Source organism: Pagrus major, chromosome 2, assembly GCF_040436345.1.
Source record: "Pagrus major chromosome 2, Pma_NU_1.0".
Taxonomy (NCBI): Eukaryota; Metazoa; Chordata; class Actinopteri; order Spariformes; family Sparidae; genus Pagrus; species Pagrus major.
The window spans coordinates 33,942,156-33,956,465 of record NC_133216.1 but is presented as its reverse complement, the minus strand read 5'-3'; the positions used below and the strand labels follow the sequence as shown (position 1 = coordinate 33,956,465).

At 42.3% G+C, this 14,310-nt stretch overlaps 1 protein-coding gene across 2 annotated transcripts in view; it reads left to right on the top strand.

Annotated features, from left to right (window-relative positions):
- The window catches only part of myo18ab (myosin XVIIIA b), a 210,286-nt gene that overhangs the window by 82,761 nt on the left and 113,215 nt on the right, over nt 1-14,310 (top strand). For both annotated transcript variants that reach the window (XM_073480324.1, XM_073480333.1), the window contains exons 14-15: nt 12,801-12,993; nt 13,524-13,610. In XM_073480324.1, the coding sequence (XP_073336425.1) occupies nt 12,801-12,993; nt 13,524-13,610 (280 nt within the window). The remainder of the gene's footprint in view (nt 1-12,800; nt 12,994-13,523; nt 13,611-14,310) is intronic.

Here is a 14,310-nt window from a genome sequence, read left to right as displayed (position 1 = left end):
CACAATACCATCAAACGTTTTGTTACAAATAGTCAACAGGGTCGCAACAAACGTTTTGAGAAAAAAAGATGCAAATTAACTGCCAAAGATTTGAGAAAAATCGAACGTAAAGCTACCAGGAGCCCATTATCCTCCAGTGCTGTCATATTCCAGAACTGCAACCTACCTGGAGTGCCCAGAAGTACAAGGTGTTCAGTACTCAGAGACATGGCCACGGTAAGGAAGGCTGAAACCTGACCACCACTGAACAAGACACATGCGTTGAAACGTCAAGACTGGGCCAAGAAATATCTGAAGACAGATTTTTCAAAGATTTTATGGAGTGATGACATGAGAGTGACTCTTGACGGACCAGATGGATCAGAAACAGGCACAGAGCTCCACCTCAACTCAGACGCCAGCAAGGTGGAAGTGGGGTACTGGTATGGGCTGGTATTATTAAAGATTAGCTAGTTGGACCTCTTCGGGTTGAAGATGGACGCAAACTCAACTCCCAAACCTACTGCCAGTTTTTAGAAGACACTTTCTTCAAGCAGTGGTACTGGAAAAAGTCTGCATGTTTCAAGAAGACCATGATTTTTATGCAGGATAATGCTCCATCACACGCATTGAAGTACTCCACTGCGTGGCTAGCCACTAAAGGCCTTAGAGATGAAAGAATAATGACATGGCCCCCTTCCTCACCTGACCTAAACCCTATTGAGAACTTGTGGTCCTTCTTAAACAGTCGATTTACAGTAAATGAAAACAGTACACCTCTCTGAACAGTGTCTGGGAGGCTGTGGTTGCTGTGGTAGTTGATCGTCAACAGATCAAGAAACTGACAGACTCCATGAATGGAAGGCTTATGATTGTTATTGAAAAGAAGGGTGGCTACATTGGTCACTGAATTTTTTTTATTTATTTTATTTTAAATGTCAGAAATGTTTATTTGTAAATTTTGAGTTGTTTGTTGTTTTATTCTCACTTTAACAGAGGAAAATAAACAAGTGAGATGGGAAACTTTTCATTTTTCATTTAGTTGCATAATAATTCTGCACACTTATAGTTGCCTAATGAGTGCACACATAGATATTATTCTCCTAAGAAAGACAAAACCTCACTTTTACTTTCTTAAATATTCAGGTTTGAGGTTTATTAACATTTTGGATTGACCAAGAGCACTGTAGTTGTTCAATAATAAAATTATTCCTCAAAAATACAACTTGCCTAATAATTGTGCACACAGTGTATACTGTATTATGTAGTTCAGTAAAAACAACAGCACAACCCAGGGCTTGAAAGCTGGCCAAACCCAAACCAACACATCTCTAAATCAGTAACAATGTATGGTACATGTGTTTCTGGTTTCTAATATGATCAGCAATTACCCAATTAAGCATCACTAAGTTTGTATATACGTGCATATTAATCTTTACAGCTTACACACCCTATGTGCATATCAACGACAGTCTCATTGCTTTGTACTGACAAAGCAGTCAGTCCCAGAATAAAGGTGGATCACATGTAATTGGACACATTAAAAAAACAAACAAACCACCAAGCACAAAATAAAATTAAAGCTGCAAGCAGCGATGAACGGGCCCTCGCAGGCCACGCGGGTCGGGGCGTGCTGCTGGCGGGGCGTGCTCCTTACCCGGACCCATTGCCCCGTTATTGTGCGCGCATGTCTTAACTGATAGCCAAAAACGGTTTTGTGTTGATAATAGCGCCACCTGCTGGTGATTTTTGGTGTGTGAGTTACAGATGCCAGTGTATACCACCCCATTCAGTTTCATGTCCATAAGTGTTATGGTGTGGGCACAGTGCCAATTATAAAATGAAACTGCCACCAGAGCGCCACCTACTGTCAGATCGGTAAGATCTTCGTCAGTTATCCTCAGGAGGCCATTGGCAATGAGTCTACCAAGTCTAGTGTTAATCCGACCAACCAACGTTGAGATATAAAATAGTTCAATTTAAACAGCGCCACCTAGGGGTCATCAGCCGACATTTAGCACAGAGCCTAAGGGGCTCATGTGGAATTAGTATCCTGAGTTTCATGTCATTTGGACACACTAATGTGGAGATATGCAACACTTCCTGTTTGGAACGAAATCTGCAGGAAGTTGTTATTTAATAACTTGAGTATTTCTTGGAATATCAAAATTCTTTTAATAACTTTTTGTCAGGAGGGTCCACAGATGCTGTGTGCAAAGTTTTGTGCAAATTGGTGAAATTGCCTGGGAGGAGTTCGAAAAAGTAGGTTTGCGACATTTGGCGAATTTGCAAATTGAGTTCTGGCGAGAAAGTGGGCGTGGCCTACATCACACAGTCCAGCTGAATTCAGGGAACACGTAAATATAAGGTTTAACAATGTGCACCATATTATGTGGGAGTTATTAGGCAAAAACGGTTTGTGTTGATGATAGCGCCATCTGCTGGTCATTTTTGGTGTGTGAGTTACAGGGGCCGGTCTATACCACCCCTGTCAATTTCATATCCATAAGTGTTATGGTGTGGGCACAGTGCCAAATATAAAAAGAAACTGCCACCAAAGCGCCACCTAGTGTCAGATCGGTCGCCCCTGTGTCAGCTATCCTCAGGAGGCCATTGGCAATGAGTGTACCAAGTTTTGTGTTAATCCGACCAACCGATGTCGAGATATAAAATAGTTCAATTTAAAGAGCGCCACCTAGTGGTCATCAACCAAAATTTAGCACAGAGCCTTAGGGCCTCATGAGGAAGTAGGATCCTGAGTTTGACGTCATTTGGACAAACCAATGTGGAGATATGCAACACTTCCTGTTTGGAACGAAATCTGCAGGAAGTTGTTATTTAATAACTTGAGTATTTCTTGGAATATCAAAATTCTTTTAATAACTTTTTGTCAGGAGGGTCCACAGATGCTGTGTGCAAAGTTTTGTGCAAATTGGTGAAATTGCCTGGGAGGAGTTCGAAAAAGTAGGTTTGCGACATTTGGCGAATTTGCAAATTGAGTTCTGGCGAGAAAGTGGGCGTGGCCTACATCACACAGTCCAGCTGAATTCAGGGAACACGTAAATATAAGGTTTAACAATGTGCACCATATTATGTGGGAGTTATTAGGCAAAAACGGTTTGTGTTGATGATAGCGCCATCTGCTGGTCATTTTTGGTGTGTGAGTTACAGGGGCCGGTCTATACCACCCCTGTCAATTTCATATCCATAAGTGTTATGGTGTGGGCACAGTGCCAAATATAAAAAGAAACTGCCACCAAAGCGCCACCTAGTGTCAGATCGGTCGCCCCTGTGTCAGCTATCCTCAGGAGGCCATTGGCAATGAGTGTACCAAGTTTTGTGTTAATCCGACCAACCGATGTCGAGATATAAAATAGTTCAATTTAAAGAGCGCCACCTAGTGGTCATCAACCAAAATTTAGCACAGAGCCTTAGGGCCTCATGAGGAAGTAGGATCCTGAGGTTGACGTCATTTGGACAAACCAATGTGGAGATATGCAACACTTCCTGTTTGGAACGAAATCTGCAGGAAGTTGTTATTTAATAACTTGAGTATTTCTTGGAATATCAAAATTCTTTTAATAACTTTTTGTCAGGAGGGTCCACAGATGCTGTGTGCAAAGTTTGGTGCAAATTGGTGAAATTGCCTGGGAGGAGTTCGAAAAAGTAGGTTTGCGACATTTCGCGAGCTAGTGAAAAAAAACGCCAGGCAGAAATGGGCGTGGCCTATATCAGGAGATTCAGCACAATTCACTGAACGCGTGGATATAAGGTTTTTGAAGGTGCGACAAAGTATGTGGGAGTTATTAGCCAAAACGCACTTTCCTTGATAATAGCGCCACCTAGTGGTGCACGTTCACAACAACAACAGATTATAAAATTTTTCGCCAAGCCTAATGACTTTGCCAAATAAAATCGCCTTTTCATTCACATTCAGGCAGTGAAAAATGCGATCATTTTGGACGAAGGAATAAAATAATAATAATTAAAGCTGCAAGCAGCAATGAACGGGCCCTCGCAGGCCACGCGGGTCGGGGCGTGCTGCCGTCGGGGCGTGCTCCTTACCCGGACCCATTGCCCCGTTATTGTGCGCGCATGTCTTAACTGATAGCCAAAAACGGTATTGTGTTGATAATAGCGCCACCTGCTGGTGATTTTTGGTGTGTGAGTTACAGATGCCAGTCTATACCACCCCAATCAGTTGCATATCCATAAGTGTTATGGTGTGGGCACAGTGCCAATTATAAAATGAAATTGCCACCAGAGCGCCACCTATTGTCAGATCGGTAACACCTTCGTCAGCTGTCCTCAGGAGGCCATTGGCAATCAGTGTACCAAGTTTTGTGTTAATCCGACCAACCAATGTCGAGATATAAAATACTTCAATTTAAATAGCGCCACCTAGTGGTCATGGGCCAAGATTTTGCACAGAGTCTTAGGGGCTCATGGGGAAGTACTGTCCTGAGTTTCACGTCATTTGGACACACCAATGTGGATATATGCAACACTTCCTCTTTTGACTGTAATCTACAGGAAGTTGTTATTTAATAACTTGAGTATTCTTTGGAATATCACAATTCTTTTAATAACTTTTTGTCAGGAGGGTCCACAGGTGCTGTGTGCAAAGTTTGGTGCAAATCAGAGAAATTGTCTGGGAGGAGTTCGAAAATGTAGGTTTGTGACATTTTGCGCATTTGCGAATGGAAATTTAGCGCAAACGTGAGCGTGGCCTACATCATATAATTCAGCTGAATTCAGGGAACACGTAGATATAAGGTTTAACAATGTCTGACAAATTATGTGGGAGTTATTGGTCAAAAACTGCTTTGTGTTGATAATAGCGCCACCTGTTGGTCATCTTTGGTGTGTGAGTTACAGGGGCCAGTCTTTACCACCCCTATGAATTTCATATCCATAAGTGTTATGGTGTGGGCACAGTACCAAATCTAAAAATAAACTGCCACCAGAGCGCCACCTAGTGTCAGATCAATAACACCTTCGTCAGCTGTCCTCAGAAGGGCAGTGGCAAGAATTGTACCAAGTTTTGTGTTAATCTGACCCACCAATGTCGAGATATAAAATACTTCAATTTAAAGAGCGCCACCTAGTGGTCGTCCACCACAATTTCGCACAGAGCCTTATGGGCTCATGGGAAAGTGGTATCCTCAGTTTCATGTCATTTCGACAAAGCAATGTGAAGATATGCAACACTTCCTGTTTTGACCCGATTTTATAGGAAGTTGTTATTTAATAACTTGAGTATTGTTTGGAATTCCAAAATTCTTTTAATAACTTTTTGTCATGAGGGTCCCCTGATGCTGTGTGCAAAGTTTCGTGCAAATCGGTGAAATTGCCTGGGAGGAGTTCGAAAAAGTAGGTTTGCGACATTTTGCGAGCTAGCATAAAAAACCGTAGGCGGAAATGGGCGTGGCCTATATCAAGAGATTCAGCCCGATTCACTGAACGCGTGGATGTAAGGTTTTTGAATGTGCGACAAAGTATGTGGGAGTTATTAGCCAAAACGCACTTTCCTTGATTGTAGCGCCACCAAGTGGTGAAAAATCACAACGACAACAGATTATAAAATTTTTCGCCAAGCCTTATGTGTTTGCCAAATAAAATTGACTTTTCATTCACATTCAGGCAGTGAAAAATGCGATCATTTTGGACAAAGAAAAAAAACTAAAAATAAAAATAATAATAATAATTAAAGCTGCAAGCAGCGATGAACGGGCCCTCGCAGTCCACGCGGGTCGGGGCGTGCTGCTGTCGCGGCATGCTGCCGTCGTTCCATGCTGCTGTCGTTACATGCTGCTGTTGTGACATGCTGCTGTCGGGGTTTCTACTTGCAACAACTTCCATTGAGGAAATGAAAGTGAAGGCAGTGAAGCTGTCATTTCGTCATTTAGCAATAAAAGCGCCACCTATTGGTCGATTTGCACGAAATTTTGTAGAAATGCTCATCGTGCCATGGAACACAATTGCCAAAAGTTTTGTGTTGATCGGACTGTATTTCATCAAGATACACAAGAATGTCTGTTTGACCACAATGTGCAGGAAATTGTTGTTTTATATTTTGGGCGTTCTGTGGACTAGCACATTTCTTTTAATAGCTTTTTGTCAGGAGGGTCCACAGATGCTGCGTGCAAAGTTTGGTGCAAATCGGAGAAATTGCCTGGGAGGAGTTCGAAAAAGTAGGTTTGCAACATTTGGCGAATTTGCGAATGGAAATTCAGTGCGAACGTGGGCGTGGCCTACATCACACGGTTCGGCTGTATTCAGGGAACATATAGATATAATGTTTAACAATGTGCACCATATTATGTGGGAGTAATTAGCAAAAAACTTTTTTTGTTGATAATAGCGCCACCTGCTGGTCATTTTTGGTGTGTGAGTTACAGGGGCCAGTCTATATCACCCCTATGAATTTCATATCCATAAGTGTTATGGTGTGGGCACAGTGCCAAATATAAAAAGAAACTGCCACCAGAGCGCCACCTAGTGTCAGATCGGTAACCCCTTTGTCAGCTGTCCTCAGGAGGGCATTGGCAATGAGTGTACCAAGTTTTGTGTTAATCTGACCAACCGATGTTGAGATATAAAATACTTCAATTTAAAGAGCGCCACCTAGTGGTCATCGACCACAATTTCGCACAGGGCCTTAGGTGCTCATGTGGAAGTAGTATCCTGAGTTTCATGTCATTTGGACACACCAATGTGGAGATATGCAGCACTTCCTGTTGTGACCCGAATCCACAGGAAGTTGTTATTTAATAACTTGAGTATTCTTTGGCGTATCAAAATTCTTTTAATAACTTTTTGTCAGAAGGGTCCACAGATGCTGTGTGCACAGTTTTTTGCAAATCGGTGAAATTGCCTGGGAGGAGTTCGAAAAAGTAGGTTTGCGACATTTCGCGAGCTAGCGAAAAAAAACGGTAGGCGGAAATGGGCGTGGCCTATATCAGGAGATTCAGCAAGATTCACTGAACGCGTGGATATAAGGTTTTTGAATGTGCGACAAAGTATGTGGGAGTTATTAGCCAAAACGCAATTTCCTTGATCATAGCGCCACCTAGTGCTGAAAATTCACAACGACAACAGATTATACAATTTTTCGCCAGGCCTAATGTGTTTGCCAAATAAAATCGCATTTTCATACATGTTCAGGCAGTGAAAAATGCGATCATTTTGGCAGAAGAAAAAAAACAAATAATGAATAATCATTCGAAAAACAATAGGGACCTCGCAGGTTCCCTGCTCGGGCCCTAATTAAAGCTGCAAGCAGCGATGAACGGGCCCTCGCAGTCCACGCGGGTCGGGGCGTGCTGCTGTCGGGGCATGCTGCTGTCGTGACATGCTGCTGTCGGGGCTTCTACTTGCAACAACTTCCATTGAGGAAATGAAAGTGAAGGCAGTCAAGCTGTCATTTCGTCATGTAGCAATAAAAGCGCCACCTATTGGTGGATATGCACCGAATTTGGCACAAACCCTCATGTGGGCATGGAAGACAAATCAAAAAAGTTTTGTGTTAATCGGACTGTATTTCATCAAGATATGCAAGACTGTGTGGTTTACCACAACGTGCAGGAAATTGTTGTTTTATATTTTGGTCGTTCTTTAGACTATCACAATTCTTTTAATAACTTTTTGTCAGGAGAGTCCACAGATGCTGTGTGCAAAGTTTGGTGCAAATGGGACAAATTGCCTGGGAGGAGTTCGAAAAAGTAGGTTTGCGACATTTGGCGAATTTGCGAATGGAAATTCAGTGCGAACGTGGGCGTGGCCTACATCACACGGTTCGGCTGTATTCAGGGAACATATAGATATAATGTTTACGATGTGCACCATATTATGTGGGAGTAATTAGCAAAAAAAGTTTTTTCTTGATAATAGTGCCACCTATTGGTCGATTTGCACGAAATTTTGTAGAAATGCTCATCGTGCCATGGAACACAATTGCCAAAAGTTTTGTGTTAATCGGACTGTATTTCATCAAGATACACAAGACTGTCTGTTTGACCACAATGCGCAGGAAATTGTTGTTTTATATTTTGGCCGTTCTGTGGACTAGCACATTTCTTTTAATAACTTTTTGTCAGGAGCGTCCACAGATGCTGTGTGCAAAATTTTGTGCAAATTGGTGAAATTGCCTGGGAGGAGTTCGAAAAAGTAGGTTTGCGACATTTGGCGAATTTGCGAATGGAAATTCAGTGCGAACGTGGGCGTGGCCTACATCACACGGTTCGGCTGTATTCAGGGAACATATAGATATAATGTTTAACAATGTCCACCATATTATGTGGGAGTAATTAGCAAAAAACATTTTTTCTTGATAATAGCGCCACCTGCTGGTCATTTTTGGTGTGTGAGTTACAGGGGCCAGTCTATACCACCCCTATGAATTTCATAACCATAAGTGTTATGGTGTGGGCACAGTGCCAAATATAAAATGAAACTGCCACCAGAGCGCCACCTAGTGTCAGATCGGTAACACCTTCGTCAGTTGTCCTCAGGAGGACATTGGCAATCAGTGTACCAAGTTTTGTGTTAATCCGACCAACCGATGTCGAGATATAAAATACTTCAATTTAAATAGCGCCACCTAGTGGTCATGGGCCAAGATTTTGCACAGAGCCTTAGGGGCTCATGGGGAAGTAGTGTCCTGAGTTTCACGTCATTCGGACACACCAATGTGGAGATATGCAACACTTCCTGTTGTGACCCAAATCCACAGGAAGTTGTTATTTAATAACTTGAGTGTTCTTTGGCGTATCAAAATTCTTTTAATAACTTTTTGTCAGGAGGGTCCACAGATGCTGTGGGCAAAGTTTGGTGCAAATCGGTGAAATTGCCTGGGAGGAGTTCGAAAAAGTAGGTTTTCGACATTTCGCGAGCTAGCGAAAAAAAACGGTAGACGGAAATGGGCGTGGCCTATATCAGGAGATTCAGCACAATTCACTGAACGCGTGGATATAAGGTTTTTGAATGTGTGACAAAGTATGTGGGAGTTATTAGCCAAAAAGCACTTTCCTTGACTGTAGCGCCACCTAGTGGTGAAAATTCACAACGACAACAGATTATAAAATTTTTCGCCAGGTCTGATCTATATTCCAAGTTTGGTGAGTTTTTGGGTATGTTCAGGCAGTGAAAAATGCGATCATTTGCGACAAAGAAAAATAACTAAAAAAAAGAATAATAATCACTACAAAAACAATAGGGTCCTCGCAGTTTCACTGCTCGGGCCCTAATAATCACTACGATTACAATAGGGACCTCGCAGGTTTCCTGCTCGGGCCCTAATTAAAGCTGCAAGCAGCAATGAACGGGCCCTCGCAGGCCACGCGGGTCGGGCCGTGCTGCTGTCGGGGCGTGCTCCTTACCCGGACCCATTGCCCCGTTATTGTGCGCGCATGTCTTAACTGATAGCCAAAAACGGTATTGTGTTGATAATAGCGCCACCTGCTGGTGATTTTTGGTGTGTGAGTTACAGATGCCAGTCTATACCACCCCAATCAGTTGCATATCCATAAGTGTTATGGTGTGGGCACAGTGCCAATTATAAAATGAAATTGCCACCAGAGCGCCACCTATTGTCAGATCGGTAACACCTTCGTCAGCTGTCCTCAGGAGGCCATTGGCAATCAGTGTACCAAGTTTTGTGTTAATCCGACCAACCAATGTCGAGATATAAAATACTTCAATTTAAATAGCGCCACCTAGTGGTCATGGGCCAAGATTTTGCACAGAGTCTTAGGGGCTCATGGGGAAGTACTGTCCTGAGTTTCACGTCATTTGGACACACCAATGTGGATATATGCAACACTTCCTCTTTTGACTGTAATCTACAGGAAGTTGTTATTTAATAACTTGAGTATTCTTTGGAATATCACAATTCTTTTAATAACTTTTTGTCAGGAGGGTCCACAGGTGCTGTGTGCAAAGTTTGGTGCAAATCAGAGAAATTGTCTGGGAGGAGTTCGAAAATGTAGGTTTGTGACATTTTGCGCATTTGCGAATGGAAATTTAGCGCAAACGTGAGCGTGGCCTACATCATATAATTCAGCTGAATTCAGGGAACACGTAGATATAAGGTTTAACAATGTCTGACAAATTATGTGGGAGTTATTGGTCAAAAACTGCTTTGTGTTGATAATAGCGCCACCTGTTGGTCATCTTTGGTGTGTGAGTTACAGGGGCCAGTCTTTACCACCCCTATGAATTTCATATCCATAAGTGTTATGGTGTGGGCACAGTACCAAATCTAAAAATAAACTGCCACCAGAGCGCCACCTAGTGTCAGATCAATAACACCTTCGTCAGCTGTCCTCAGAAGGGCAGTGGCAAGAATTGTACCAAGTTTTGTGTTAATCTGACCCACCAATGTCGAGATATAAAATACTTCAATTTAAAGAGCGCCACCTAGTGGTCGTCCACCACAATTTCGCACAGAGCCTTATGGGCTCATGGGAAAGTGGTATCCTCAGTTTCATGTCATTTCGACAAAGCAATGTGAAGATATGCAACACTTCCTGTTTTGACCCGATTTTATAGGAAGTTGTTATTTAATAACTTGAGTATTGTTTGGAATTCCAAAATTCTTTTAATAACTTTTTGTCATGAGGGTCCCCTGATGCTGTGTGCAAAGTTTCGTGCAAATCGGTGAAATTGCCTGGGAGGAGTTCGAAAAAGTAGGTTTGCGACATTTTGCGAGCTAGCATAAAAAACCGTAGGCGGAAATGGGCGTGGCCTATATCAAGAGATTCAGCCCGATTCACTGAACGCGTGGATGTAAGGTTTTTGAATGTGCGACAAAGTATGTGGGAGTTATTAGCCAAAACGCACTTTCCTTGATTGTAGCGCCACCAAGTGGTGAAAAATCACAACGACAACAGATTATAAAATTTTTCGCCAAGCCTTATGTGTTTGCCAAATAAAATTGACTTTTCATTCACATTCAGGCAGTGAAAAATGCGATCATTTTGGACAAAGAAAAAAAACTAAAAATAAAAATAATAATAATAATAATAATTAAAGCTGCAAGCAGCGATGAACGGGCCCTCGCAGTCCACGCGGGTCGGGGCGTGCTGCCGTCGGGGCGTGCTGCTGTCGGGGCATGCTGCTGTCGGGGCATGTTGCTGTCGTGACATGCTGCTGTCGGGGCTTCAACTTGCAACAACTTCCATTGAGGAAATGACAGTGAAGGGAGTGAAGCTGTCATTTCGTCATTTAGCAATAAAAGCGCCACCTATTGGTCGATTTGCACGAAATTTTGTAGAAATGCTCATCATCCCATGGAACACAATTGCCAAAAGTTTTGTGTTCATCGGACTGTATTTCATCAAGATACACAAGAATGTCTGTTTAACCACAATGCGCAGGAAATTGTTGTTTTATATTTTGGGCGTTCTGTGGACTAGCAAATTTTTTTTAATAACTTTTTGTCAGGAGGGTCCAGAGATGCTGCGTGCAAAGTTTGGTGCAAATTGGAAAAATAGCCTGGGAGGAGTTCGAAAAAGTAGGTTTGCGACATTTGGCGAATTTGCGAATGGAAATTCAGTGCGAACGTGGGCGTGGCCTACATCACACGGTTCGGCTGTATTCAGGGAAGATATAGATATAATGTTTAACAATGTCCACCATATTATGTGGGAGTAATTAGCAAAAAACGTTTTTTCTTGATAATAGCGCCACCTGCTGGTCATTTTTGGTGTGTGAGTTACAGGGGCCAGTCTATACCACCCCTATGAATTTCATATCCATAAGTGTTATGGTGTGGGCACAGTGCCAAATATAAAATGAAACTGCCACCAGAGCGCCACCTAGTGTCAGATCGGTAACCCCTTTGTCAGCTATCCTCAGGGGGGCATTGGCAATGAGTGTACCAAGTTTTGTGTTCATCTGACCAACCAATGTTGAGATATAAAATACTTCAATTTAAAGAGCGCCACCTAGTGGTCGACGGCCAAAATTTCGCACAGAGCCTTTGGGGCTCATGAGCAAGTAGTATCCTGAGTTTGACGTCATTCGGACAGACCAATGTGGAGATATGCAACACTTCCTGTTGTGACCCAAATCTACAGGAAGTTGTTATTTAATAACTTGAGTATTGTTTGGAATAGCAAAATTCTTTTAATAACTTTTTGTCAGGAGGGTCCACTGATGCTGTGTGCAAAGTTTGGTGCAAATCGGTGAAATTGCCTGGGAGGAGTTCGAAAAAGTAGGTTTGCGACATTTCGCAAGCTAGCGAAAAAAAACGGTAGGCGGAAATGGGCGTGGCCTATATCATTAGATTCAGCACAGTTCACTGAACGCGTGGATGTAAGGTTTTTGAACGTGCGACAAAGTATGTGGACGTTATTAGCCAAAACACACTTGCCTTGATTGTAGCGCCACCTAGTGGTGAAAATTCAGAGTGACAACAGATTATAAAATTTTTCACCAGGTGTGACATATATTCCAAGTTTGATGCGTTTTGGGGTATGTTCAGGCAGTGAAAAATGCGATCATTTGGGAAAAATAAAAATAATAATAATAATCATTCGAAAAACAATAGGGACCTCGCAGGTTTCCCTGCTCGGGCCCTAATAATAATAATCATTGCAATTACAATAGGGACCTCGCAGGTTCCCTGCTCGGGCCCTAATAATAATAATCATTGCAATTACAATAGGGACCTCGCAGGTTCCCTGCTCGGGCCCTAATTAATTAAGAAAGAGTAGAAAAAAGTAAAACAAAGAAAAAGATGGAGCAATTAAACCAATAGTAGGAACGAAGAATATAACTATATCAAAAAAGCTTTAAGATATATTTCTGTCCCCCAGGGCTCTGAAGTCCAGTCAACACTCTCTGTGCTCCCTGCTGATTGTGGACACTCCGGGTTTCCAGAACCCTCGGCTGGCTCAGCAGCAACGGGGAGCCACATTTGAGGAGCTCTGCCACAACTACACCCAGGAGAGGCTGCAGACACTGTTCCATGAACGCACCTTTGTCCAGGAGCTGGAGAGATACAAGGAGGTGCTGCTGGTCCTACAGAGCATGTCTCTAAGCAGTGGCATACTCAGAACATAAACATATTAGCACAACTATCCTAAGATTCTCTGTGGTGACTGAAAATAGCTTAAAATATAGTCAAATATACCTTTTGAAGTAGTTGGTTTGGTCTGATAACAATATGATAATATATTTTCTTTGTATTTACTTGCTCACCTCGTGGCCACCACCTAGTGGCATCAATTAACACTTGGTCAAATTTAAACCGCAATACAGTGGAGGCCAATAGAAAACAGTTGGTGCTGATAGCATTGAAACCTTCAATTTTCTTAGTGGTTATTACCACTGATGAAGTAGTTCCAATGAAAATGGTAAATTTAATTGCACTAATTAAGACCAAATATACTCCCACGCAACCCAATCTACAGTCTGGTAATAGCTAATTGAATAATGTAACTGATTAGCTACGTTGCTGATTTATTGATGATCTCGTCTTTTGCTGGCAAATCTCCTGTAGGTTACTAACCTATGCCTTTATCCCTTCCTGCTTCTAGGAAAACATAGAGCTTGCTTTAGATGACATAGAGTCCAGTACCTCAATGTCTGTAGCAGCTATTGACCAAGCCTCAACCCAAGCTCTGGTAAGCACAAGAAACCTCACACACCATCTCTGTTTCAGTCATCTATGTGCATGTGATGTCTTTGTGTTCTGCTTTTACCTGAAACCTGTCATGAGAAATGTTTCATAAAGGCACATCTTAAGGTTGTGTTTGTGTTCAGTGAAGCCTTGAGGTATTCAGGTCCAGATTCAGGGCCATTTGTTTGGGCCTGAGATTTTATCTTATTCAGTAAGACATTAATGCAAATCAAGTTCTAGCCTAAATGAGTCTTCAAAATACCACGGAGCCAGTAAATAGGTCCATTCACTGGCAAGTGTATATAAATGTAGCTTTAGGCTTATTTAGCAAAGCTGAAATCACTGTCTGAAAGCCATCTGATGTGAGATTTAGGAAGGAAAACTCAGTGTTTGTTCGACTTTATTTGGGATAACTGTGGTGCATTGTGTAGCAATAAATCATCTTGTTAAAATGTATTAGTGAACAGAAAGCAGAGTCAGTTATATAGTACTCATTTCATATATTACATATATACTCAAAACCACCATGAATCAGCTTGGCCTGTTGTTAAGTTGTTTAAGGGGCGGCTGTGGATCAGTGGGTAGAGCAGGTGACCCTGGCTCCCCTGGGCGGAACTGAGCTACATGCCGAAGTATCCTTGAGCAAGATACTGAACCCCGAAATTGCTCCTGACGCACAGTTGGCACCTTGTGTGGCAGCCTCT